The sequence below is a fragment of the Eulemur rufifrons genome, chromosome 23 (assembly GCF_041146395.1).
Source record: "Eulemur rufifrons isolate Redbay chromosome 23, OSU_ERuf_1, whole genome shotgun sequence".
Lineage (NCBI taxonomy): Eukaryota > Metazoa > Chordata > Mammalia > Primates > Lemuridae > Eulemur > Eulemur rufifrons.
Genome location: NC_091005.1, coordinates 14,870,464 through 14,898,394, shown reverse-complemented (window position 1 = coordinate 14,898,394; position 27,931 = coordinate 14,870,464). Strand labels below are relative to the sequence as shown.

At 40.1% G+C, this 27,931-nt stretch overlaps 1 protein-coding gene across 1 annotated transcript; it reads left to right on the top strand.

The window, feature by feature from the left end:
* The first annotated feature begins 45 nt into the window (after nucleotides 1-45).
* Nucleotides 46-27,366, top strand: IST1 (IST1 factor associated with ESCRT-III). The gene is made up of 10 exons (XM_069456627.1): nucleotides 46-874; nucleotides 17,272-17,374; nucleotides 17,803-17,983; nucleotides 18,382-18,469; nucleotides 21,744-21,827; nucleotides 22,376-22,486; nucleotides 23,283-23,492; nucleotides 24,130-24,222; nucleotides 25,365-25,413; nucleotides 27,007-27,366. Exons 2-10 carry the CDS (start codon nucleotides 17,287-17,289, stop codon nucleotides 27,204-27,206), a joined length of 1,104 nt encoding a protein of 367 aa, XP_069312728.1. The 5' UTR covers nucleotides 46-874; nucleotides 17,272-17,286; the 3' UTR covers nucleotides 27,207-27,366.
* The last annotated feature ends 565 nt before the right edge of the window (nucleotides 27,367-27,931 follow it).

Below are 27,931 nucleotides of genomic sequence, written 5' to 3'. Positions count from 1 at the left end.
GCAGGGTTACTTCCTTCTGGGAGCCCCTTCCAATGCTAAACGGAGTGAATGGATTTCAAGCTAAAAACAAAGATAACCAAATGAAAAAGTTTCCTCTGAATCCAGAGATAAATAAGAGAAATTGCCAGAGAAAGTGGTGCTGAGGAAACATGACTGAATGAAACACAGACCGGAGAGAGTCTGGTTGAAAGGGCAATCAGACTTGGCCGAAGAGCGGAGCAGGGGAATCAAAGTCCGTAGATGGAAACGGAGAGACAGAGGGTGAAGAGTCGGATAAACAGCGGTGAGCTGCCAGAGAGAGGTCGAAACCTGGTCGGCCACTCCACCCGGGGACAGAAACCACGAAAGACCCCAAGGCCGAGAGGAGAATCGAGCAGGGGACGGGAGCACATCTCAGGGGGTAACGTCTGGCGTTTGAGAGGCGGTACTGGAGCCTGTTTTTCTGGGGTCCGGAAGAACCCGGAAAAAGAGCACTGGGCGCAAAGTCGAAAAACCAGCCACAGACCCCACCTCACCGCGCCCAGGGCAAAATCCAGAGCGCGCCCAGGGCAAAATACAGGGCGCACCCAAAGCAAGTGACTCAGTGGAAACGACTTGCCACTCGCCACGGCCCGTGCCTCCGCCGCAGGAAGTAGTCCCCGGGCCGCGCCCGCTCCAAAAGGAGCCGAGGGAGAGAGCCCCGAAGCCCTCAGTGCGTGCGTCCGGGCAGCGGCGGGAGCGCAGCCAATCGCTGGGCAGGAGGGCGTGGCTAGCTTGGCCCCGTGGATCCCTCCGCTCGCGCTCGGGGTGCTGAGTCCGAAGGAGCCGCCATTTTGGATGCTGATCTGTGGTTTTGGAGTCGGTCTCTGTTGTTTTCACGCCTGGACTCGGTCAGGTGAGTGTGGCATCCTGTGTCAAGGGTCTTCTCCGTCTTCTTCGCTTTACGCTCGGGATTTAGCAGTCCTCAGTCAGCGCTCAGGGCCGGGGTTCAGACGACCCCGGAGGTGGCCCCTGAGAAAGGGAAGGATTTTGGAAGTGGGGGTCAGGCCAGAGGTCAGGCCCGAGGGGCCGCGGGGCAGGAGGCGGCCCCGGCTCGGGGGTAAGGGCGTGGCAGGGCCGCGAGCTGCTTGAATACCGATGGTCCTGGATACTAGAAGCCGCCAAACTTTCCTGTCGTTCTCCCTGCTCTGAGGCGTCTCTTCCCTGGGGCGGAAACGCCGCGGCCTCGGCCTGGGCTCCTCGGCTACACCCCTCCCGCGTCTCCTCTGCCCTGGGAGACTTCGGGAAGGTAGGGGTCTGCAGTACCGCGAGGTCGCCTCCGAGTCCGGGCAGTCTCCGCCGAGCGGGGTGGCCTCCTGGGCTTGTCTCTGGAGGGCCCACACTTGGGCCCTCTTTGGCCGGAGGAAATTACCGTTTCTTTCGCTGAAGCAGGCAGCGGCTTCTGCTCCCTTTCTTAGCTCCCCTCCGTGTGTGATGAGAGACCTTGTGAGGAGCCCGCGGCCCCTCTCTGTATTCTCAGCGCTCCTCTTCCGGGGTGCTGGAGGTGAGGTGAGCACTTGGAATTCACCAGTATAAACTTTGAGGATCCGGACCCCACAGTATCCGTTTCATAATTAGGTAATGGGACTGTAGGGTAGTCAACAAAAGACAGCCACCTGCACTGCGCGTAGTAGTGAACTGAAAGCCTGGTCTTAAACAGCTCTTTTGGGGAGTTGTAATTTTTAAAATGGTGATGTATTTTAACTTTTTATTATGGAAAATTTCAGACAGACAAAAGTAAAGAATATAATGAATTCCCTCTTCATCTAGTTTCAGAAACGATCAGCTCCTGGCCAGTCTTGTTTTATCTATACCCCTCGTTATGTCTGTATTTTTTAAATTTAATAAAATAGTTTATCTTACCCCCAAGTAGAAGCCTTTTGGCTCTCGTATCTACAAACCAGTAGTTCTTTGGAAACTTTGTTTTTACAGCTTCTTCAGAACCACATCTTTTCGCATAGGAGAACTTGATAATAGTCATTAGAAGACAAAGGTGTTTTGAAATGTTTGTATTACATTTTTAAACCATCCAGTTTCTTAAGTCTTATTATTTTTAACACATTGACTGCCACAGTACAAAAAAAATTTTCCGCTGGGGCCCCGGTGTTTTATTAAAACAAAAGGATCCTTCCTAATTTGTTATTTTTCATTGTTTTCTGTGGGTGAGTTATATGCAACACAATCCACGTTTTTAGAATTAACTTGTCAGTGTTAATTGTAACAATAAGAACATCAACAAGATTTTCACTAACTGCAGGGTTTTGCTTCAGGTGGCCCAGGGCTCAAAACTAGCCTGAGTTAAATACAACTCACATGGCAGTCAGTGTGTTAAAATAGTGTTATTATTTTGTCCAAATAATTTTTGGTTCTCCTTCTCTTTCTTTCTGGCTTCTAAATGATCAGGAGCTCCAGAATCCCCAACTCCAGTCTACTTAATTTAAGCTGTTATATTTTAAACTAATCAGAATCAAGTCCCAGTTAAATCTAGCCTATTGTGATTTTAAAATACAGCTGGAAGACAGAAAGTGTAGTCTGAAGAAATCATTTCAAAGGAAAATCATTTACAGGAGAAGTAATATGCACATGAATACTTCAGCATTATTTATGTGATATAAATGTTGGGGAATTAAGAAGAAAATTATTACCCAGTGAAATATTAGGCAGCCGTATTTTAAGGTTTTTAGACTAACGTGATAGGATGTTAGGTGATAGAAGGATTCTATAGTGTTTGTAGTCCATGAGTACAGCTTTATAACAATATGCCTTAAAAACCCTTGGTAAAAGTATGGTGTAATGTTTTTGTATTAACTTTATTGAGAAACAAATTAAGGTTAAGGTATTATACTTTCATATTTATAGCTTCCTCGAGAAAACTTTGGTCTCTGAATTCTGAAGCCTGTACTTTATTGTGAATTTTACATCATGCTGCTGGTCTTAGAGTCTTTTATTAAATTCTCAGTCTTGATTAGTTTGGTCAGTGAAGATTTGATTATGTTTATAGTGTGAAAATATAGTAAACTTTGTGGCAGCCTATACATGAAATGCTTTTAAGGGGATTGGACTATATTATGTTGGAAATGCCTTGTGGCTTCACATTATGTTTCTACTTTTATATCACATTTTCATAATTGCAGTACAGTGGTCATACCTAAATCTGTAGAAATCACTTATTTTATAAGAAAAAGTGTTCAGAATAAATAATACATTTCAAACACTAAAGTTTTTGTTTATATTGCAAAGTATCTCGTAGCCACCATTGACTCCACTCTGTCCCTTCCCCATGTAGTACTTTCAGAGCCAGAGAATAAAGCTTGTCCCTGATGATGGCTTCCGGTTCTTTTTATTTATTTATTTATTTTTGTTGGTTTTAGCTACTTTGACTAGAGCTTTCAGGAGCACTACCTCTGGGCAGCTTCACTAGTTTGGGCAGCAGTTCTCTGACTCCTTTCCTCCGTTAAATAACCTGAGAGGAAGGACTCCATCCATGGTTTTACACTTTTCCTTTGGTCATGATGGAGAGATTATCTAGCTCCAGAAGGCTCGGGAGCTGAGTGATAAAAGAAGGACTAGGTGGGATTGTTGTGCCAGCATTAAGGATTGGAGTAAAGTGAGGAGTTGGAAAGAACCAAGACGTGAGGCTGCCAACCTGTGTGTGACAGTAATAAAAATAATGGTGTTACACTAATAAAAACAGTGTATTTTAGTATGTAAATAAGCTGAATACTGAGAATTAGTATTGCAGTCACTAGTTTATAATCCTCTAACAGGGGTAAGTGGCATAAAAACAACTGTAAGACGAGGTGTAAGATTACTTATAGTTGTTTTTATGTCAGTTACCCCCGTTAGATTGTGAGCCCCTTCAAGGCTAGATAGAGTCAGCTATCATTTAAAGGTCTCTCCTCCACAGTGGGTTAGCACAGTGTCTGGTAGAGTAGCACTCAACAAGTGTTTGTTGTATGAATGAATGATAGTAAAGATGTTGAGGGATGGAGTGATTTTAGAATAACCTCTGAATGACAAAGAACTTTAAATTAGGTATTGGACAATATTAGTATGTGGTATATATAGAAATGTATTCACATATACATAAATTTGTTTATCTATGTTTATGTATGTGTACATATACAAACAGTAACTGTTGACCAGAACATTTTAACATTTCTGATACTGATAATTTGTTTTCCTTTTTCTTTCTTTGTCAGTTTATTATATAGGTTTATCAATTTTTAAAACCTTTTTGAAAAACCAGTATTTGGTTTCCTCGATTTTTCTCTATTTTTATTTAGTTTCATTGATTTTTATTTTGTTTTTGTCTTGTTTCCCTGTACTTGCTTTGGGTTAATTTTACTCTTTTTCTGGTTTCTTAAGGTAGAAGCTTAGATTACTAATTTGAGACTTTTCTTCTTTTGCTAATAAAAGCTTTAGTGTTACAAATCTCTCTCTGAGCACTGCCTTAGCTACATCTCACAAATTGTTGTATTTTCATTTTCTTTCAGTTCAGTTCTTTTAAAAAAAGATTTTCTCTGTGACCCATGGATTATTTAGAAGTGTATTGTTTAATTTCCAAGTGTTTGGAGATTTTTTTCCACCTTGGTTTTTTTTTAAATAGGTTCTTGTTCTGTCACCCAGGCTAGAGTGCAGTGGTGTCATCATAACTCACTGCAGCCTCAAACTCCTGAACTTAGCCATCCTCCAGCCTCAACCTCCTGAGTAGCTGGGACTACAGGCACTTGCCACCATGCCTGACTAATTTTTCTATGTTTTGTGGAGACCAGGTGTCTCTCTTACTCAGGCTGGTGTTGAACTCCTAGCCTCAAGTGATCCTCCTGCCTCAGCCTCCCAAAGTAGTAAGATTATAGCTCTGAACCATCGCACCCAGCCTGGCGATTTTGTTATTGATTTCTAGTTTAATTCCATTATGATTAAAGAACTTTCTTCATGTGACTTCATTCTATTTAATTTGTTAAGGTGGTAACCCTGGATTTGGTCTGCATTCATGAATGTTCAGTGTGCATTGCTGTGTTGGGTGGAGCATTCTATAAATGTCAATGTGATGCAATCAGTTGTTGGTGGTGGTCAGTTCTTCTATAACCTTGCCAATACTCTGTTTGCTAGATGGATTAATTAATGAGCGAGGTATGTTGAAGTCTCCAACTGTAATTAGATTTTATATTTCTTCACTCCTGTCAGTTTTTGCTTTCCGTATTTTGAAGCTCTATTTGTTAGGTGCATTCACAGTTAGGATTGTTACATTTTCTTGGTGAATTCACCCTTGTATCATTATGTGATTTTCTGTATCCCTGATTTTCCTTGTTTTAAGTCTATTTTGATGATACAGCTTCTCCAGCTTTTTTTTTTGATCCACATTCTTGCTTTATGGCCCTGGGTAGAGTGCAGTGGGGTTATCATAGCTCACTGCAACTTCAAACTCCTGGGCTCAAGCTATCCTCCTGCCTCAGCCTCTCAAGTAGCTGGGACTACAGGCACACCCTACCACTCCCGACTAGTTCTTCTATTTTTAATAGAGACGGAGTCTTGCTGTTGCTCAGTCTGGTCTCCTGAGCTCAAGCAGTCCTGCTGCCTTGCTGCCTCGGCCTCCCAGAGTGCTAGGATTACTGTCCCAACTTTTGTTTTGATTAGCATTTACATAAATACCTTTACTGATAGTTTAGAGAGTTGAGAATTCTGCTAGAAAGGTACTTTACTTTTAACCTATGTATATTATTATTTGAAGTTCCTTGCTGATAGTATATATTTGGATAATTTTTTTGGTCCATTCTAACAGTATCTATCTTTTAATTGTGTTCATACCACTTACATTCAGTTATTTATGTAATTATTGAATGTTCAAATTAAGGTCTACCATTATTATTTGTTTTGTTCCCTGTTTTTCATTTTTGTTTCTGTTTTTCTAGCTTTTGGATTATTAGAACACTTTTTAGTATTCTAGTTTAAAATCTATTCAGTCTACTTAGAATCAGTATTTTTCTCATGGACTATAGAAACCTTACCGTCATATATAAGATATGTCTCTTTTCCCTCCCCTCACCTTATCCCATTATGTCGTGGTTATGCTCGTAATACATCTACATATACTGACAATTCCATCAGATAGTGTTACTGGTTTTGCTGTCAAACATTATACAAGACTTTTTTTTTTTTGAGACAAGGTCTCACTCTGTGCCAGGGCTAGTGTGCATGGCATCATGATAGCTCATTCCAACTTCAAACTCTGCGTCTCAAGCAATTTTCCTGCTCAGTGTCCCCAGTAGCTAGGACTACGGGCGTGTGCCACGACGACACCTGGCTAGTTTTTCTACTTTTAGTGCAGATGGGGTCTCAGTCTTGCTCAGGCTGGTCTTGAACTCCTGAGCTCAAGCAGTCCTCCCACCTTGGCCTCCTGGAGTGCTAGGATCACAGGTGTGAGCCACAGTACCCGGGCTTTTATGAGACTTGAGTAGGGTCATCTATACCCAGATAGTCACAATTTCTGTAACTTGTTTATTCCTAATGTTCCAAGTTTCCTTCTAGTATCACTTCCTTTCAGCTTTAAAAATGTCTTTCAGCAATTCTTTTAGAGCAGGTGTGCTAGTGACAAATTATCTTATTAGTTTTCCCTCATCTGAGTATGACTTTATTTCACCTTTATTTCTAAGGGATATTTTCACTAGATATAGAATGTTAGATTGACCTTTCTTTTCTTTCAGCACTTGAAAAATGTTGTTCCTCTTCCTTTTGGTCCCCCTGCTTTTTGATGTGAAATGCACTGTCAGTTGACTAGATCCCCTAGAGGTAATGCATTGTTTTTTCTCTGGCTGCTTTCAGTATTTTAAAAATTTGTCTCTGGTTTTCAGTAGTTTGATTGTGATGAATCTGGGCATGAATTCTGTAGGGTTTTGTCTGATTGCAGTTGCTGAGCTTTTTGAGTCTGTAGATTTAGATATTTTGCCAAATTTGGCATGTTTTCAGCCAGTATTTTTTCAAGTTTTTTTTTTTTTTTGTACTACATTCTTTCTTTTATCCTTATATGACTTGACACAATTGTTAGTTCCTTTGCTGTTGTCCCACAGATCTCTAAGGCTTTGTTCACTTTTTTTCAGTTTCAGATTGGTTACATTCTATTGTTTGCTGCTGTCCCACAGATTTCTAAGGCTTTGTTCAATATTTTCAATGTTTTTTCTCTCTGTTTTTCATGTTGGATACTTTCTATTGATTTATCTTCAAGAGCACTGTCTCTTTCCTGTTATTTACTACTCTGCTATTGATCCCATACATTGAGTTTCTTACTTCGGTTATTGTTATTATATTTTTTAGTTCTAAGAATTCTTTTCTTTCTTTTTCTTTTCTTTTTTTTCTTTTTTAGAGAGAGATAGGGTCTCATTTTGTGGCCCAGGCTGGAGTACAGTGGCACAATCAACAGCTCACTGTAACCTTGAATTCCAGGGTTCAAGCAATCCTTTTGCCTTAGCCTCCTGAGTAGCTGGGACTATGGGCACACGCTACCATGCTAGCCTAGTTCTAAGATTTCTGTTTGTTTCTTCTTGATGTCTTTCATTTATTTACTTTTTATATTTCCATTCAAGAGTACTCTCCTTTACTCCTTACAGTATTTTCATAGTAGCTGCTTTAAAGTCTTTGTCAGTTAATTCCAACATCTGTGTTGTGTCAGATTGACGTGTGCTGATTATTTTTTCCCATGTGAGTTGGTATTTCACCCACTGTTCATACCAGAGGTCCCCTTTACGATTCCTCAAGCCAGGACTAGAGAGCTTCTCTTGATGTTCTGTATGTGCTGATGTATGCTTTTTGGTTTCAGGCTGCTTTGCATTCAGGCCAGGGATTATCAGAAGGGAAAAAAAAGATAAACTCACTGCCAATTTATTAGTACTTCAAATTCTGTTCTTCATCCATCTGCTATTATTTACTTTTCAGAGCTTTCAAATAGCTGCTGCATGCATTCTCTTCAGGTTTTATAGCTTTGTTCAGTGAGAGAGACACTGAACCTAGAAACCTGTTCCTAATTTTTTTTTTTTTGCTTCTGTTTTTAAAGACTACCCATGTTGCTCTAAGTATAGCTGTTTCAGTAATTCTGACTGCTGCATAGTATTCTGTCTTACATTTCCTTCACATTTTATCTGTCCTCTTGAAGTGGAAACTTAGCATTCTCCCACCTCCTTATTACCATAAAATCCTCACACATGTGTCTTCATGGTCCTATGTACAAATTTCTTTGGTCATATATGTCTAGGAATGGGATTGCTATATCTTAAGGTATATGCATACCTTTCATTAAAACATTAAAACAGTTCGTTAAGTACTAGAAATTCGTTTCTAAAATGGTTATACCAACTTATACATTTATATTGGCCAATATTTGAAACCCTACTTCTAATTTTTGCCAGTCTGATAAAATTTTATCTATTTTTGTTAGCACATTTACTTGTAGGATTATGCACAAATGTAAATGAAAATTTGAGAATAACTCCTCAGATGATTATTCTCTTCAGAATGTTACTCTTGGCTTGGCAAGTTTGATTTATCCACGTTAAGCTGAAGTAATTGTCTGCTAACGGCAAGATCTTTGTAGGCATATCCGGGAAAACTTTTCCTTATATTTTTTTAAACCTAATCTCCTTATTAATCATGTATGTATTGAGTAATTTTACAGAAAATTGGATAATATTCCTTAGGATAACATCTTCTGGTTTCAGTCACTGCCGATAGGTAAGTTGTGTGTGGGAATTCATTTAGTTTTTTTTTTTTTCGTCTTCTGAGACAGCGTCTCACTCTGTTGCCCCAGCTAGAGTGCTAGAGTGCCTTGGCGTCAGCAACCTCAAAGTCCTGGGCTCAAGCGATCCTCCTCCCTCAGCCTCCTGAGTAGCTGGGACTACAGAGATGCACCACCACACCTGGCTAATTATTTCCTACTTTTTGGTAGAGATAGGGTCTTGCTCTTGCTAAGGCTGATTGGTCTCAAACTGTTGAGCTCAAGCGATCCTTCCGCCTCACCTTCCCTGAGTGCTAGGATTACAGGCATGAGCCACTGCGCCCGGCCTAGTTTTCTTTACAATATAATTAAAAACCTTGATATACAGTAGTCCCTTCTTGTCTCAGGTTTCGCTTTCTGTGGTTTCAGATACCTGCAGTCAGCTGTGGTCCGAAAATATTACATGGAATATTCCAGAAATAAACAATTCATAAGTTTTAAATTGTATACCATTCTGAATACCGTGATGAAATAAATCTTGTGCTGTCTACCTGAGACATGAATCATCCCTTTGTCCATCATATCTCCACTGTAAATACTGCCTGGTTGTTAGTCACTTAGTAGCCCTCTCTCTCATCAGATCAAAAAAACATAGTACTATATATATACCATTTGGTACTATCTGTGGTTTTAGGCATCCCCTGGGGTCTTGGACTGTTTACCCCCCACAGATAAGGAAGGGGGACTGCTATATTTCATAAGGGAAAGGGTAGTTATGTAGAAAACATTCTTACCTAGATATACTTGAATATATTTTTATAAATATTCATCAATATAGAAGTATATAAGAAAATATTAAGGTTCCCATTAAGCACTATTTTCCAGAGCTAACACTATTAAAATTTTGGTCTGTGTTTTTATAGACCCCTTTCCCATGCATTTGTACATGTGTATAAGGTGGTATCATACTGTATATGCTATTTTTGGTGTGATTAAAAAAAAAAGCCTGGAGATCCTCCATTTCATTTATTCAAATATTTGTGTGCTATGTGCCAAAATGTTTTAGAATGCTACATTACCTTTTCTTAAAAAGCTACTGCCAAGTAGTCTGTAAAATAGACACATCTTAATTTTAATCAGATCTTAATTGTTGGAATTTAGATTATTTCATTGTTGTACCTTTCTCTGTATACATGTGGATTGTTTTTCAGGGTAAACATTTAAGCTTGATAATTTGAAAGAGTGCCCTTCCGAAAAAGGTTGTACCAATTTACAATTTTAGCAGGAGTTTGAGAATATCCCTGTGTCCTCACACATTCATCATCGCCAAGTTTTATTAATCTCTCTTGCAGCATTCCCCCAAATATTGCTTACCTGTTAATTTTACTTATGGTTCAAGTCTTTTTTATACAAAATAATTAATTTATGTGTCTTCTTAAAAAGACCTATATTCATTATAAAAATATTCTTTTATGTTTATCCTAATACATTAACAGTTTTTTTAGCTTTTATAAATTAAAAAAATCTTTTTAAACTGTGGTTAAAAAACACATGACAAAATTTATCAACTTAACCATTTTTAAGTGTACAGTTTAGTATGTTAAGTATATTTACATTGTTGTACAACAGATCTCCAGAACTTTTTCATCTTGCAAAACTGAAACTCTATAACCATTAAACCATTAAACCCACTCCCCATTTCTGCCTACCCCCAGACCCTGGCAACCACCCTTCTACTTTGTTTCTATGAATTTGACTACCTTAGATACCTCACATAAGTGGAATCTTAACACTATTTGTCTTTTTGTGACTCAAAGTTCATCCATGTTGTAGCATGTGACAGGATTTCCTTTCCTTTTTAAGGCTGACTGATATTCTGTTGTATGTATATACCATGTTTTATTCATTCATCCCTACCTGGACATTTGGGTTGCCTCCACCTCTTGGCTATTGTGAGTAATGCTGCTGGGAACTATGGGTAGGCAAATACCTCTTTGAGATCCTGCTTTCAGTTCTTTTGGATATGTACACAGAATTTGGATTGCTGAATCATATGGTAGTTCTATTTTAAATTTTTTGAGGAATCACCATACTGTATTCCTTAGTGGTTTGCACTGTTTTACAGATCCCATCAGCACAGTCCAAGGGTTCCAATTTGTTCACATCGTGGCCAACACTACTTATTTTCTGTGTGTGTGTGTGTGTGTGTGTGTGTGTGTTTGATAATGGCCATCCTGATCAGTGTGAAGTGATGTCTCATTCTGGTTTTGATTTCTATTTCTTTAATGAGTAATGATACTGGTGTCTTTTGATGTGCTCTTTGGCCATTTGTATATTGTCTGTGGAGAATTATCTATTGAAGTCTTTTGCCCATTTTTAATTGGATTATTTTGTTGTTGAGTTGTAGGAATCTTTATGTATTCTGGATATTTTAGCTCTCTTACTAATCTGAAAATTTTTTTGTCTGTATGATAGGCTGAATGATACTCTCTTGCGTGCATATACCATACTTGGTAATATATGTACAGGCAGTGATTTTTTTTTTTTTTTAATTGTACTTACAGAACCTAGCACAGTTTCTGGTATATAATAAATTGCTTAATAATTATTTGTTGAATGAAAAATGAATAAAAAATTGCTGGGTTTAGGCTGGGTGTGGTGGCTCAGGTCCGTAATCCTAGCACTTCGGGAGGCCAAGGTGGGAGGATTGCTTAAAGTCCAGCCTGACAAAGAGAGACCCGTCTCTACAAAAAGTAGAAAAATTAGTCGAGCGTGGTGTTGCACGCCTGTAGTCACAGCTACTTGGGAGGCTGAGGCAGGAGGATTGTTTTAGCCTAGAAGTTTGAGGTTACAATGAGCTATGATGACGCCACTGCATTCTAGTCATGGTGGCAGAGCGAAACCTTGTCTCGAAAAAGAAATGAAATTATTCGGTTTATTTTTATAGGAAAACAATGTTATGTTACTTTTTAGAAATAAGATTCCTAGCAAGAAAAAAGAAGCAAATGACATAAGGGAGTCCCAATAAACCTAAAAAAAAAAAAAAAAAAAAAAGATTCCTAAGGAATGGCTTAAGGACTAATCTCATTTGTGCCTTTTTCCTGTTCCATGTAATTTAGTACAATTATTTATCCAGTGTTCTTTAGAGTCTTAGGGCTGGAAGAGACTTTAGAGATTATATTGCAAGAACTTAAAATATGTTCACTATACTGTATTTTTTTTTTTTTTTTGAGATAGAGTCTCGCTCTGTTGCCCAGGCTAGAGTGCCGTGGCATCAGCCTGGCTCACAGCAACCTCAAACTCCTGGGCTCAAGCGATCCTCCTGCCTCAGCCTCCCGAGTAGCTAGGACTACAGGCATGCACCACCATGCCCGGCTAATATTTTTCTATATATATTTTTAGCTGTCCATATAATTTCTTTCTATTTTTAGTAGAGTTGGGGTCTCGCTCTTGCTCAGGCTGGTCTCAAACTCCTGAGAGCTCAAACAGTCCGCCCACCGCGCCTGGCCCACTATACTTTATTGTTGTAGAAAGAACATATAAATGCACAATCTATTTAGACAATTCCTGTACCTTCAATTTTCTGGTCTAGTTAAAACTGCTGATGTCTTACTACATGTAAATCTGGGGCTGCTTTGGTAGGTCTATGTCTCAGTTTGTTTGGGCTTGTGTAAATACAGTCTTTGTGATGAATATCTTGTTTTCTTCTCAAGAGCTATATGCCATCCTTTTCCCTCTGATCCATGTCCCTGGAGGCTCACATACGTGAACTGAGCGTATGGGCCCTTTTGCTTGCTTAGTGCCAGTTGAGGGTAGTTGAGAGGTGCCAGCAGAAGACCTGAGGGCTGGATATTTATTCCCCTGCTCCCTCCCTTCGGGGTTGTTGTAAGTTGTCTGCATGTGTCTACCAAAGACCATGACTCCTATCTGCTGGCCCTCTCCCTGTAGCTACCTGGGTTCCACTTCCTCATCCTGCCCTTTCAGGCCTAAAGGTGTTAATGGCTCCAGGGCAATGCACTATCATTTGTTGGTTTCTCTAAACCATATCTATACCTTTGTAAATACTCTCTTTAATAAATTTTCCTCAAATTGCCAGGTTGTGGGTGCCATCTCTTTCCAGCTGCAACCCTGATTGTTAGAGTCCCTGAAAGGGCCCTATGATTGTGCTTACTTTTATAGGTTTGAATAAATAAATGTTAGTTAATCATAAGATAAGTCTTCTACAGTAGACTTCCATAAACTTCTCTGCCTCAAACATCTCCAGCCAAAAGATTAACAGTGAAATATAGACAACTGTGCACAGTTCAATATTTTCAACTTCATTTACAGGGCTTGATTTCTATTTGCAGCATGAAACTTTTAAGTTCCTTTTTCAGAGAATTTTAGCACTTCTTCAAAGTCTCTGTTTTTGTAACTGTTGGACTCTTTTCTTTTTCAGGCTGCTTAAGTATGGTCCCAAACTCACATTGGTGGATGCTCACCATATTAGGCACATATGTGAAGTAGAGAAAGATGTCTCTGTACCCTCCTGAGTTCCTTCACGTTACTAAAGCCACTCCTTTCTTGTCTCTTTCGTTTGTGTCCTTCAGTGTCTCATTCTCTTGAGATACCTATTCTGATAAGTTAATTTTGTTTGTTAACATTTTTTGATGACTTAATGTTTTGCTTTTCTAAAGGAGCAAATGAATTTATATGGTTCTTTGTTTTTTTTATAGAAATTCCAAATTAAAAGCTTTCAGAGGTAGATTTGGATTTAGCATTAGCTTTAGGGTTAGTCCAGAGTCCTTGGATGTGAAAAGGGTTTACGTATAGGAATGGCTAAATTTTTTAAAGTTCAGTCTTTGTGCATATGTGCCTTTTTAGAATTTGAGGTCATACTTCATATATATAGTCATAACTTTTTTTTTTTTTTTGAGACAGAGGCTCGCTTTGTCGTCCAGGCTAGAGTGCCGTGGCGTCAGCTTAGCTCACAGCAACCTCAAACTCCTGGACTTAAGCAATCCTTCTGCTTCAGCCTCCCAAGTAGCTGGGACTACAGGCATGTGCCACCATGCCTGGCTAATTTTTTATATATACATTTTTAGTTGTCTAGCTAATTTCTTTCTATTTTTAGTGGAGACGGGGTCTCGCTCTTGCTCAGACTGGTCTCGAACTGCTGACCTCGAGCAGTCCTCCTGCTTCAGCCTCCCAGAGTGCTAGGATTACAGGCGTGAGCCACTGTGCCCGGCCATCATAACTTTGTAAACTGTATGTCATTATATCATTAATATATTCTCATGTCAGTAAATGCTTTTTAAAAATATTCTAATGGCTATGAAAAGTTATGTCATATATTATAATTTATTTAACTGTTAGTTCATTATACAGTTTAATTCTAATTTTTTGGTCTTAAAATGTTATAAATATTTTCATGTAAAAATATGTGCATTGGCCGGGTGTGGTGGCTCACGCCTGTAATCCTAGCACTCTGGGAGGCCAAGGCGGGTGGATCGTTTGAGCTCAGGAGTTCGAGACCAGCCTGAACAAGAGTGAGACCCCATCTCTACTAAAAATAGAAAGAAATTAGCTGGACAACTAAAAATATATAGAAAAAAAAAATTAGCCAAGCATGGTGGCGCATGCCTGTAGTCCCAGCTACCGGGGAGGCTGAGGCAGAAGGATTGCTTAAGCCCAGGAGTTTGAGGTTGCTGTGAGCTAGGCTGACGCCATGACATGCTAGGCCAGGCAACAGAGCGAGACTCTGTCTCCAAAAAATAAGTAAATAAATAAATATACATGCATGAAGCTCTATTCCTTAGGTTAAGTTCTTAGAAATGGAATTACTAGGTCTAAAATAAATATATATATTTTGTTGGTTTGTTTTAGAGACAGAGGTCTTACTCTGTCACCTAGGCTGCAGTACACTGGCGCAATCATAGCTCACTGCATCCTCCAGCTCCTGGGCTCAAGTGATCCCTCTGCTTGGTCTCGCATAGCTAGGACTGCAGGTACTTGCCACCATGTCTGGCTAATTTTTTAAATTTTTTGTAGAGACAGAATCTCACTGTGTTGCCTAGGCTGATCTAGAGCTCGTGGGCTCAAGTGATCCTCCCGCCTTGGCCTCCCGAAGTGCTAGAATTACAGGCATGAGCCATCACACCTGGCCCAAAAATATATATGTTTTTAAGCCTCTTGAAAATATCTAAAATATAGACATGACAAAAGTTTTGTCTGCAGGCATTGACACATCACAAAATGGATACTTATAGACCCCAACATAGACTATTGAAGAACCACACAAAAATCTTGACATTTTTATATCATAACTTGTGACTCTGTATTAGACCCCCATAATAAGTCCAGAATACCATTTATTTCTTTGTGTCACTTGACTACAGTTGTTATTTTACAGTTAGTGACACAATAAGTTTCTCCAAGTGTAAACTCCATGAGGGCAGTAATAACCCTGTATGCTTTTCATTACTAATACATCTCCAGTGCCTGTTATAATGTAGTAGGCATTCAGTAAATATTTGTCAGAAAGGGTTTAAAAAACGTATTATGATATATAGGGCTGAAAATGATACAGTAGTGTATGATTAAGATTGTTTACTTGGGTTTTGAATTCAGATACACTTAGGTTTTATTCTTAGCTCTACCATTTAGTTGCTGACTGATCTGAGCAAGTGCCTGGTAGAATAAATGATAGTAGTATTTACTGTTTTTCTGGCTGCCTTCCCACTTCTTATCCATTTCTGGTTATGAATGCCTTGAGAACAAGGATACTTTCTGGATCTAGCTGGCACCAGAACCTAGTACAGCGCTTGACATCTTACAAAATTGTTGAATTAAAGTCTTGAAGTTATGATTATGAGAGACACATTATGGCATAAACTATGGTTAATCCCATACTTCAACTGTACTAAACTTGTGTCTCTCAGAAAGCTCCTTGTTCTCTCTAGTACTTTGGTTTTAGCACACACCACTCCCTCTTCCTGGGATATTTATACCCGGGTCTTTACAAGTATCTTGTTTGTCCTTAGGACTCAGCTTAGGCTCTCCCTTCTTTTGGAAAGCTTTCATCATCTCTCTCAACAGGTTGGGTGTGTTTTCTCTAGAATAGGTTTCTCAGTTGTGGCATCGTTAACATTTTGGACTGGGTAGTTTTTTTGTTGTAGGTGCACTGTCCTGTTCATTGCAGAGTGTTTATCAGCATCCCAGGCCTCTGCCCACCAGATGCCAGTAGCATTCTCTCCACTTGCAAAACCCAAAACGTCTCCAGTCATTGCCACATGTCCCCTAGGGAACAAAATCACTGCTGAATGAGAATTAGAATCTAGAATTAAAGTCCTTATGCAATAATATTGTAGTTTCAAGATTTTCTTAGCTGTTTTTTTCAATAGAATGTAAGTTCCCTTGAGGACAGGGACCGTACGGTATTTATACTTTTTATCTCCAGCATCTAGCTAGTGTCTGACATACAGGTAATCAGTACATATTTGTTGAATGAGTTGAACATAAATCAGGATAATGGATTCCAGATACCTCATGACATACAAGCCTCATTTTAAACTGGGATTTGGGTTCATTTTTAAATGTAACATAAAGGCTTCTGGAGGTGATTTCACAAAAGGAAAATACATCTGATGTTTTCTATTAGTGGTTTATTCACAAGTAGACAAGTACTATTCCTAGTGTCGTCTTACATTGGGTCTCTTTTGATTGGTCTGTTTTTCAGTTACTTTGTTAGACCTAGGTTTTGTTTGGATATTACATATTTTGAAGATTGAGTCCATGGTTGAGTGAAATTGAAATTGTACTGTCTTGAAATGGAATGCACAGTGGGTGGTGGTATACCCTAAAGTCTTGCGGATAGAGGAAGGATAGTTTTGTTGACTGTGACTTTGCTGTTCAGTGAAATTCTTGGTAAATAGCCTTTTGTTGTAGAATTTTGTAGAGCATTTTTTTCCCCTTGGGCTTTTCACCCCTTTGTATAACTCTGTACGTGAGTAGATGGTAATGATGTTTCTGTGATGTTGGGCAGTACCTTTTTCCCAAAGGCTGAGATTTAGTAGCAGGATTTGAGGAATTAAGAAGATAAGAATATATTTGGTTTTGGATGTAAATTTGATAATCTTTTGCCATCACCACCTCGGTTGAGATTTTGGGGGAGAAGCAGGATGCCTTACTGCTTCTTTGTCTTTTTATCATCCCAGTCCTATGCCAGTACCTACCTGCTCATTTCATCTATCACCAAGTTCTTTCAGCTATGCCTTCAAAGTAGATTTCAAATCCAGTTGCTAAACCACCCTGGTCTAAGCTATTACCATCTCTTGTCTGTACTATAGTATTGGCCTTCCCATTGGTCTTCTTGCCTGCAGTATTACTTTTCCCTGATCAGTTCTCTATACAACCACCAAAATGATTTGTAAAAAATGTAAATTAGATCATGTCATTTTCTTGTGTTGGAAAGCCAGTGGTTTATTGTATCAAATAATTCACCTTTAAGTGGTGTTAGTTCCTGAATTTTGACTTGAAAATAGTCATTGTGCTGCTTCTTTTTCTAGGAGGAACAGCACAACATGCTGGGCTCTGGATTTAAAGCTGAGCGCTTACGAGTCAATTTGAGATTAGTCATAAATCGTCTTAAACTATTGGAGAAAAAAAAAAGTGAGTAGCATATGATTGCTCTACCTTTTCTTCACTAAAATACATCAGTGGGTGCCAGCACCGCGGTACTAGATCTTTTAAGCCAGTACTATGAAGTCTAAGGGATCTCATATGTTTTGAACTTCTGATGCATTTCTGTCTTCTGTAACTAGTTAGACCAAATCACTTTGTTGCAGGGAAAGGGACATAGTCTTGCTGTGGAATAGGTGACATTACTCCTGAGTTGGAGATGTCAAGCCACAGGAACTATATCCTTACCTAGACAAAGCAACAAGTTCTAGAGTAGATGGGATGGAACTGGATTTCCTAAGGGAGAGTGTGCTGGGATATAGCGGAAATACCCAGTTCTCTGTTGGGATGGAGGTCAGCTTGCAGACCAGGTGCCAGTGCACTACTGCTGTGTGACTGGAATGGAATTTGTACCTCAGCGGAACTGGCTCAGAAAGCAAGGAAGGAGATTGCTGACTATCTGGCTGCTGGAAAAGATGAACGAGCTCGGATCCGTGTGGAGCACATTATCCGTGAAGACTACCTCGTGGAGGCCATGGAGATCCTGGAATTGTACTGTGACCTGCTGCTGGCTCGGTTTGGCCTCATCCAGTCTATGAAGTAAGATATTTTAATTCAAAGACCTAAATCACTTCTGGAATTTGAGAAGGGAATAATAATGATCTCTTCTTACTAAGGGATTATTTTACATACCCAAGGGTGTTTTTCCTACCAGTTGGCTTGAAGGTCTGATCTCAATGTAGATAACTGTTGAAAAGAAAATATAGAATCTGACAGTGAGTTTGAGTCTAGCTTACCCTGTGGCCTTGGGCTTTTGTTGCCTAGTTGAATTTCCCTAAAAGAAAAATAGGGTAATGAAAATGGCTAGAAGCCTAGAGACTGTGAGAATCCAGTGAGATTGCTGAAATAGCTTTAGAGGCTATCACATATATGATACAAAAGCCATGGTTTTGTTGATTTTGAATGGTTAAGTTACATTAATTTTTTTCCTTAACTAGGGAGCTAGATTCTGGTCTGGCTGAATCTGTTTCTACACTAATATGGGCTGCTCCTCGACTCCAGTCTGAAGTGGCTGAGTTGAAAATAGTGAGTACAACCAGTTTCAGTGCTGTTTGTAGCTTTTCATATTATGAGAAAGGTTGGTTACATGTAAGTTACTTCTGCTCATTTGACCAGGTATTTTTGTACCTTTCTCATGCTTTTCAAACAGCTTTGTAAATTTCTTTTTCCTTTTCAGGCCTAAGATGATAGAACAGTATTTTGCAAACCTGAATAATTATTTTAAGGAGCAAAGTTCTGTGTATCTCCAGTTTTGTCTTAAATTATTTTTATTGATATTTATACAAATAGAAAAGTTCTTATACAGTTGTAAACCAGCAAAGTTAAAATAACAGTAATTTAAGGTGATAGATGTTTTGCTTTATTTGTTAATTCCACAACTATTTATTGAGTGGATGCTGTGAGCTAGGTGAGTGCTGAGGGTAACAGTGGTGAGCACAGTGTGGCAGCAGCCATACTTTTGTAGCTTAAAGTAGAAGAGATGGACATTAACCAGAAAATTGCACATCACGGCATGGGTACAGTACTGACTACCAGGATACAAATTCAGTTGAGTTGTTTTCTATTTTCTGCATCTTTGCCTTTTTGTTTTATTTTCCAGGAGTTTGTCTCAGTCTTATCTCCTACACCATATTTTGAGATTTCTTTGTCTTCTATAAGTTTTTATTTTTCAAGAGCTCTTTTTAATTCTTTGAATATATTTTTATAATCTTTTTTTGTTTTTGGAGATTGGCTGTCACTATGTTGCCTAGGTTGGACTTGAACTCCTGGGCTCAAGCAATCCTCCCACCTTGGCCTCCCAAGTAGCTAGGACTACAGGCACCATAGTCTGTTGCTTTTGTTTCATGCCTTCTAACTTTCTGAAGATATTAATTACAGTTTCTTTTTAACTTTTTTTTCTTTCTGTTATGTTTATTTCCTTCAAGTTCTTTTTTTTTTTTTTTTTTTTTTTATTTCTTAGTTTTAGACTCTGTTTTGTAGTAGAGGCTTTTCCAAAGGTTTGGTGGTCCTTGGCTGTCGGTTTACGTTTGAGAGAGAGGCACTGAAAAACAGATTGGAGTCTATGTGTGCATGGATGGGCTTTACTGCCAGATGCCTTCATGATTGAGTGATTGAGTGAGCTAGCTGAGCCCTTTCTTGGGGGAATTCCAGACTGTCAGAAACTAGTTTTCTTTCTTTGGGTTGGTCATTTTCCCCAGAGGAATCCTCCTATCTTCTACCTGAGGGTATAAGCTGGCTGCCAGTGTTTCTGAGAGCTCAGTGAAGAAGGAAGCCAAAAGTCTCACTGTTTAACATGTAGACTTACACTTAATTGTCCTGTTGTCAGTAAGTATCTCTGTTCTGTCCTGTGTGTGGAGTCCAGAGTCCCTCTGATTTTACTTTCCCAGAGCATAAACCTATTTTCTGCTAGGGTAGGGAGGGTAGTCAGGGTAGTCATTGAGTTATGTGGACAGAGAAACGGGAGAGTAAAGGCAACTGCTTCTTACACAGACTTTTTTTTTTTTTTTTTGAGACAGAGTCTCGCTGTGTCGTCCGGGCTAGCGTGCTGTGGCATCAGCCGGGCTCACAGCAACCTCAAACTCCTGGGCTTAAGCAATCCTTCTGCCTCAGCCTCCCCAGTAGCTGGACTACAGGCATGTGCCACCATGTCTGGCTAATTTTTTCTACATATATTTTTAGTTGTCCAGCTAATTTCTTTCTATTTTTAGTAGAGATGGGGCCTCGCTCTTGCTCAGGCTGGTCTCAAACTCCTGAGCTCAAATGATCCACCCACCTCGGCCTCCCAGAGTGCTAGGATTACAGGCGTGAGCCACTGCACCTGGCCTTATACAGATTTTTAATCTCAATCTCATTTTTAGTCTGTTTTATACTCTTCCTTTAAAAATAATCTCATAGTGGAAAAGGCTTATATGTCACAAAACCCAAAGCCATAAACAAAGAATGATAATATAAGTAAAAATAAAATAGTCTCTGTATAGTGCAAAGCAAAACAAAAATCATAGGTCAAAAGACAAATGACATTTATATCATAGGTACCAGGTACCCCTGAAAGTCTACACATGGAACAGTAAGAGCTCCCTCACTAGGCTCCCAGAATGTTGGAACCACTCTTGTTCAGTGTCACTGTCATCTCCTGCCTGGACTATTATAGTAGCTTCTTGAATATTCTTTTTTTTTTTTTTTGGAGACAGAGTCTTGCTCTGTTGCCCAGGCTAGCGTGCCATAGTGTCAGCCTAGCTCACAGCAACCTCAAACTCCTGGGCTTAAGCAATCCTTCTGCCTCAGCCTCCCGAGTAGGTGGGACTACAGGCATGCGCCACCATGCCCGGCTAATTTTTTTTTTCTATATATATTTTTAGCTGTCCAAATCATTTTCTATTTTTAGTAGAGATGGGGGTCTCGCTCTTGCTCAGGCTGGTCTCGAACTCCTGACCTCAAGCGATCCTCAAGCGATCCTCCCACCTCGGCCTCCCAGAGTGCTAGGATTACAGGCGTGAGCCACCACGCCCGGCCCTGAATATTCTTAAACCCATTTTGACTTCCTTCAGTCTGTTTACCATTCCATCAGAACAACGTGAAGGTTTTATTCAAAACACAGATGGAATCCTGTCACTACCTCTTGCTTTAAAGCCCTTTAGTAGCTTTCTGTTGCTCTTGTGATCGAAACAAAACTTCTTAATATGGTCGACATGGCCCTGCATTGTCTGGCTCCCACCTGCCTTTCTTTCTTAATTTCCTACCATACTTCTTCCTCAGGCTCTGTACTAGAGGCTCCCTGCCTTTATTTCAGGCTTGAGGGATTGGCCATGTTTTTTCTTTGCACATGCTGTTTTCTTTTCCTAGAATCTTCTTTCTTCTTGAAGCATCATTTCCTTCAGAAACCCATATACTTTTCTCATCAGATCTGATTGTCCTGTTAAAAGCTGGTGATAGCATGGTGTACCTTCCCCTTGGTAGCATTTATCACAGCTGCAGTTGTACCTTTATTTGTGTGATTATTTGATTAATGACTGTTTTCCCCAGAGACTGTAAGATTCTATGAGTAGGAACAAATGTCTGTATTTGTTCATCATTATATTTATATTGCATGCCATAATACTTGTTTGTATAGTGTTTGGCACTTGGTTGCTGTTAATTGGATGGATAAACAAATAAGTCAATGAATGAATATCCCTTAAGGTTTTATAGACTCCAGTTTTTTGGAAGTCCTATAATAGAAGCATGTTAACTATTGATAGAAGGAAGCTTGAAGCTGTAGGAATAGCTTCCATTTTTATTTACTATTCTTTTTTCTCTATAGGTTGCTGATCAGCTCTGTGCCAAGTATAGCAAGGAATATGGCAAGTTATGTAGGACCAATCAGATTGGAACTGTCAATGACAGGGTAATGAGCATACTTGGTAAAAATGAAGCAACGCATGGGTGGGAGCAGGATATTTCATTGCTTGTGGTGATTTTAGTGGGTACCACTGTGTGACTCAGTTCATCTAAGATTGCACATTTCATAGTGAGGATGAGAAGAACAGCTCTGTGACTGGCAGTGCAGTCAACTCCTTACCCCTGCCCAGCACCTCTAATTATGATGCTGTTATTCCTGGCTTTTCCCTCATCCTTTGTGCCCCTTGTGATTTGTGAAGGTAGGAAGCAAGGTGGGGAGAAATGTGGATGAATTGAAATGTGGAATGAAGCTCTGTCAGTCTTTTACCAACACCTGAGTGATGTGTAACTGGAGAATGTGAGGGAGAGATGGGTGCTGTGACATGCCTTGTGATTCTGGAAAAAAAAAAAAAAAGAAAACATTGAACTGCTCTGAATCTCTTTTTTCCTCAACTTTACCTGTAAAATGAGAGGAACTGGGTTTAAATAGTGACACAGGTTAGGATTAGGCTGGTTGATGTAGATCCATCTTAACCATGGGTCTTTTACTTATAGCTGATGCACAAACTAAGTGTGGAAGCCCCACCCAAAATCCTGGTGGAGAGGTACCTAATTGAAATTGCCAAGAATTACAACGTACCCTATGAGCCCGACTCTGTGGTCATGGTAAGTTTATCCCACAGTGCAAAGGCAAATGAGTTTTCTAAATATGACCTTCTTTGAAGAAATAACCATATTCTTTGTACTAACTTAAGTTTGTGGATGTGAATTTAAGCCTTTGTTCAGTTACTGCCTTTTTGAGTGATAATAAATATGCCACCCCTATTTCTCAGAGTATACTTAATCAGATTAGGTGAATAAATGCAAGCACTTTGAGAAGGTACAGACCTTGATACAAATATAAAATGCCATTATTATTGCTGCTAAAAATATATAGTGAACGTCAAGAAATTGGGAATCCCCCCTATGGATAACAAGAAATGTCCCAAGACCTAAACAGTTCCTAAAACATTTCTTGGGTGTCCGCCATGTGCCAGATAGTGCATAGAAGGCTGAGAATACAGAGATATAGAAAAACAAGGTCTCTATCCTGAGACCTTACAGTATATAAGGTAGGTAAATATGCAAACAATAATCGTCAGCAGTTAAAGTTGACAGGGTGTGGTGGGTGCTTTGGTATGCTGCTCAGTCACCCCCTTTAGCCCTAGTTGAGGATACTTCTGTGGGTCTCTCCCAGCTCCAGAACTCACTGGAGAATTGGCTGAGGCCTTTGTTGTGACCATGGTGCAGTCCAACTTGTCCGACTAGCCTACTCTGCTTCCTTCACTTTCCCCACAGGTGTTCATCCCAAGAGCACTCTCCCGTAAACTTCCTTCATGCTAATCTCCCTCTCAGAGTCTGTTTCTTGAGAAACCTGGCTTTGGACATGGATTAATGATGGAGGTTTCTCTCTTTTTCTCAGGCAGAAGCTCCTCCTGGGGTAGAGACAGATCTTATTGATGTTGGATTCACAGATGATGTGAAGAAAGGTGGCCCTGGAAGAGGGGGAGGAGGGGGCGGGTTCACAGCACCAGTTGGCGGACCTGATGGAACAGTGCCAATGCCCATGCCTATGCCCATGCCCATGCCATCTCCGAATACACCTTTCTCATATCCACTGCCAAAGGGACCAGTAAGTATACATATAAATAAGTGTGGGTGTAAGCTTTATAAAATGGTACAGAGGATGACAAGTCAGCTCTGTGAATACACTCAGGAATTGTATGTTGTCAGGAGCATTTAGTATTATGAATATTTGGTATTAGCTTAGTGATCACGTTGTGGGAAAATAGCATTGGGATTCAGAGAAAGTCTTTTGGCTGAGGTTATAGGTAATGGAGTGGGAAGAATCTAGAAAAATGGTGTTAGAAAAACCCTTTTTCTATAGGTTTACTTAATATCTTTGGGACTTGTTGCAGTCAGGCCAGCAGCTTTTTCCACAAATGAATAAACCATCACTTATTACCAGCCCGAAAAACCACCTTTGTGGACAAGGAGAAAGAGGTCATAGCTAGTATGGAAGTCTAATTGGAATTTTCCTTTGTAGACAATGAAGGACTTAAGTAATTTGAAGAATAGCTATTAGCTGTAGATCTTTAAAAATCTGGAATCCTTCCAACCACATGTGGTCCTTTTGGGCATCCTGAATATATATATTCAATGTGAGGAGATATATATATATGTATATATATTTCTCCCTTCCCACACACAAACCTCAGAAATTGCAAATCGGGGGCAGTGTCTCTGATGTTGCCTTTCTCCTCTTGCAGTCGGATTTCAATGGATTGCCAGTGGGGACTTATCAGGCCTTTCCTAATATTCATCCACCTCAGATACCAGCAACTCCCCCATCATATGAATCTGTAAGTGCCTGAGTCTCTTTTATAAGCAACAGGAGGGAGAATCCCACGAAGAGAGCACAAAATAATCAGGGAAGGCAAAGTTTTCATCAACTCCTAGTACCAGCGTTGCTGTTGCTTTGGGATTCTTGTGTTGCTTTAATGCTACCCTGGAAATGGGGAGTGGCGGTGATGGCAGCGTCATTGGTGGCAATGCTTTGTCCATGCAATTAAGCCAGGAATCAGGAAGGTGCTGCAGGTCTCTTAGAGTTGTAGTACCCTCTGAGGGTACTTAACAAGTTTTGTTTTGTTTTTTTTTTTTTAGCTAGGCAGAAAATCACGTTGAGCTGGTATAGTCTTGGTGCTAGAATATCATAATTATTAAAATAGTAACGATAAAAGTTCTCAACACTTACGTAAAGGAATAGTGACCAGATTTTTATCTTTACAGAAGCATTTAGCAAATTTCAGCCTATAGCATTGATTCCACATTTTAGTCTTGTAGTTAAAACTTGCTATTTATATTAATAGCTAGTATAATAATGATGCCTTGAATCTTAAGTGGTTGTTAACAGCTTTGGTTCAGAATTAGATTTTTTTTCTGCCAGCTTGTTTCCTCAGTATATGCCTTTTGACCCGTTTTCCATCTGACACTTTACTGAGAAAACAAATTGGTGTGGCACTTGGTGTGTAAATTACTCATTTAGGAAAATCTCCCTGTTCCTGAGCTTATTATTTTTTGGTTTTATCTCTAGGTGATTTGTTTTACTTTGGGCCTGAATTTTTGTTATGCTTTGGTCTTGCATGTGTCAAAGCATGACCCACAGCTGTTTCTAGGAATGAGGTAGAAGATCTTTAACAGTATTTGAGGACTTGGTTCTTATAGGTGTTTAGTGCTTGCTCTTTGCCTGGAAGGTGAAGGTATCATAAAAAAAAAAAAGGTTTCATGGGGTGGTAAGAATTTTCCTTTTCTCTGCTTGGCAGTTAGGAGTTCAACATGGTATCTACCTGGTTGGAAGAAGGCGGGGGAGGGGCAGTTCTTTGGAGCAGGTTCTGTTGCTTTTGGGGAGCAACTTAGCTCTTGGAAAACACAGGGACTTATTTATATTCGTGTTTCTCTAGTGATGCCATTGCTTTATCCTCTGATAACAATCTTTGTGTTTCAGGTTGATGACATTAATGCTGATAAGAATGTTTCTTCTACACAGATTGTTGGTGAGTGTGTCAGAAACCTTCCAGGTTTCTGAGTCCTCTGTTTTGTCATTATTGTTCTTCCCTGAGAGACTGTTTCCACATCATGGTATTCTACCCACATTTCCTATTCTCTTCCCAGAAGTAGTATGGCTAAAACAGAACTTTGGAAGATTTCCTGCTTCCAAAGATTTTCCCAAGTTCCCTGTTTCTGTCAGTGGTATCATCTTTTTTTCCGGAGAGGATCTAGGCTAGAAGTGCAGTGGCTCAATCTTAGCTCACTGTAGCCTTGACTCCTGGGCTCAAGCAATCTTCCTGCCTCAGCCTCTCTAGCAGGGAGGACTGGTGGCATGCACCACCATGCCTGGCTAAGTTTTTAAAAATTTTTTATAGAGACAGGGTCTCGCTATAGTGCCCTGGCTGGTCTCAAACTCCTGGCTCAAGCAGTGCACACCCCCCACCCTCCCAAAAGTGCTGGGATTGCAGGCATGAGCCATGCCTGGCATCACTATTCTTTTTGATCTTGTAAAGATCAGTTCATAAGCAAGTTTTTTATTATTGTTGCTTCAGTTTCCATTGTGCCTGGAAATACAAAAAAACTTTTTAAAAATCAGGGCACTAGAGAGATGTTAAAGAGGTGAAAATAAGCACAGATCATAAGAGCATAGCTCAGTTGATTTTCACAAAGCAAGTATGTTCATGTAGCTCTCCATGCGATTAAAACACTACCAGAAACCCAGAGGGGGAATACTTTTAGAGACAGTAGTTTTATTAAAGTATAATTTAGATTAAAAAAAAAAAACCATACAGACTGAGTTTTTATACACTCTCAAACACGACTAGAGCCAAGGAATAGAATGTTTCTAACACCCCAGGAAGTTTCACCCTTTTCCCCATAGGCAAGCGCTGTTCTGTAATTAAGTTCTTCTAGAATAGGCAAAACTAAAGATATAAATAGAAACATAATAGGTAAACGGGGGGGGGGGGGGAGCGATTTTAACATAAAATACAAAGCAGAAGACTAGAAATACAGATTAGGCCATTACATCAGATAAAATAGGTTGTTACCAGACTTTTGTGAAAGGGAACTGTCTGTTTAGATGAATGTTCTGTGGACCTGGCCCCATGTGTTACACTTTGACTTCCCTTAAGAGGTAAATGTTGGCCGGGCATGGTGGCTCACATCTGTCATCCTAGCACTCTGGGAGGCCGAGGTGGGAGGATCACTCGAGGTCAGGAGTTCGAGACCAGCCTGAACAAGAGCGAGACTCGGTCTCTACTAAAAATAGAAACAAATGATCTGGACAGCTAAAAATATATAGAAAAAATTAGCTGGGCCTAGTGGCACATGGCTTTAGTTACAGCTACTCCGGAGGCTGAGGCAGAAGGATCGCTTGAACCCAGGAGTTGGAGGTTGCTGTGAGCTCGGCTGATGCCACAGCACTCTAGCCTGGGCAACAGAGTGAGACTCTGTCTCAAAGAAGTAAATGTTAATTATTTGTTAAAAAACTAGTGTTTTCTCCTGTATTTTGATAGTTTATTTTTTCCGCCAAAGGAGATCTGAGCCATTTCTCTGGCATTTGTAACATCATGCTCCTCTTGCCCTAATTTAATTAGGTCCTGGACCCAAGCCAGAAGCCTCTGCAAAGCCCCCTTCCCGACCTGTGGATAACTACGACAACTTTGTACTGCCAGAGTTGCCATCTGTGCCAGACACACTACCAACCGCATCTGCTGGTGCCAGCACCTCAGCATCTGAAGACATTGACTTTGATGATCTTTCCCGGAGGTTTGAAGAGCTGAAAAAGAAAACATAGGCCTCTTAACCCAGGCAGCTTCCAAGTTCTGGGAGTTGAGACTGAGCAGTTTTTCATGTAACAAAGAATCTCCATGAAATTCTGTTTCATCTATTAACCATCACTGAGCACACTTCCTTGGGGCTCTTTTCCTATTTCTCCAGATTCTGCTGCTTTCCAGTTCTCTAGTGATCCTAAGAGACTAACAACTCTGTGGCCAGAACAGCTGGCTCCAGGCAGCTGTGCTTGTCCATTGCCTGTCAGCGTGATCCTAGGTTCTCTCCTGGTCTCTCCACAGGAGAGCGGTAAGATGAACGCCTTGTGGGGAGAGCTATCAGAGATGGCTGAACAGTGGAGGAGAGCACCCCATGAAGCCTTTCACTCTCGTGTTGGGGTTCCAGACTTAGAAACAAATCCCTCTCTGTACAGGGGGATTGAGGTGAGAGAATCAAGGCCCTGGTGTGTGTTTTCTCACGCTCTAATATGAATGGGGGAGAGAGAGAAAATGACTCAGGAAGCCATTGTTGTAACGGTTCTTGGAAGCTGGGCCCTCTCATTGGTATATACACTACTACTCCTCGTGGCCGGGCACTGTTTGACCTGGATCCAGTTGCAAAGTTTATTTGGAAAGTTCAAGGCCTCTCATAGTTCTGCTGGAATCTCAGGGAGCCCTCTGTGGCCTTTTGCTTTATTTTGAGTGCTGTGTTTCCCTTTTATAAGAGGGCAGCACTGTAGAAATTTCTGTT

Excerpts from the sequence above, each read along its gene's own strand:
- IST1 (XM_069456627.1), top strand. The coding sequence starts at position 17,287 with ATGCTGGGCTCTGGATTTAAAGCTGAGCGCTTACGAGTCAATTTGAGA. Across the intron at positions 21,828-22,375 it reads TTGGAACTGTCAATGACAGG|CTGATGCACAAACTAAGTGT; the intron begins GTAATGAGCATA and ends TTTTACTTATAG. Across the intron at positions 24,223-25,364 it reads CTCCCCCATCATATGAATCT|GTTGATGACATTAATGCTGA; the intron begins GTAAGTGCCTGA and ends TTTGTGTTTCAG.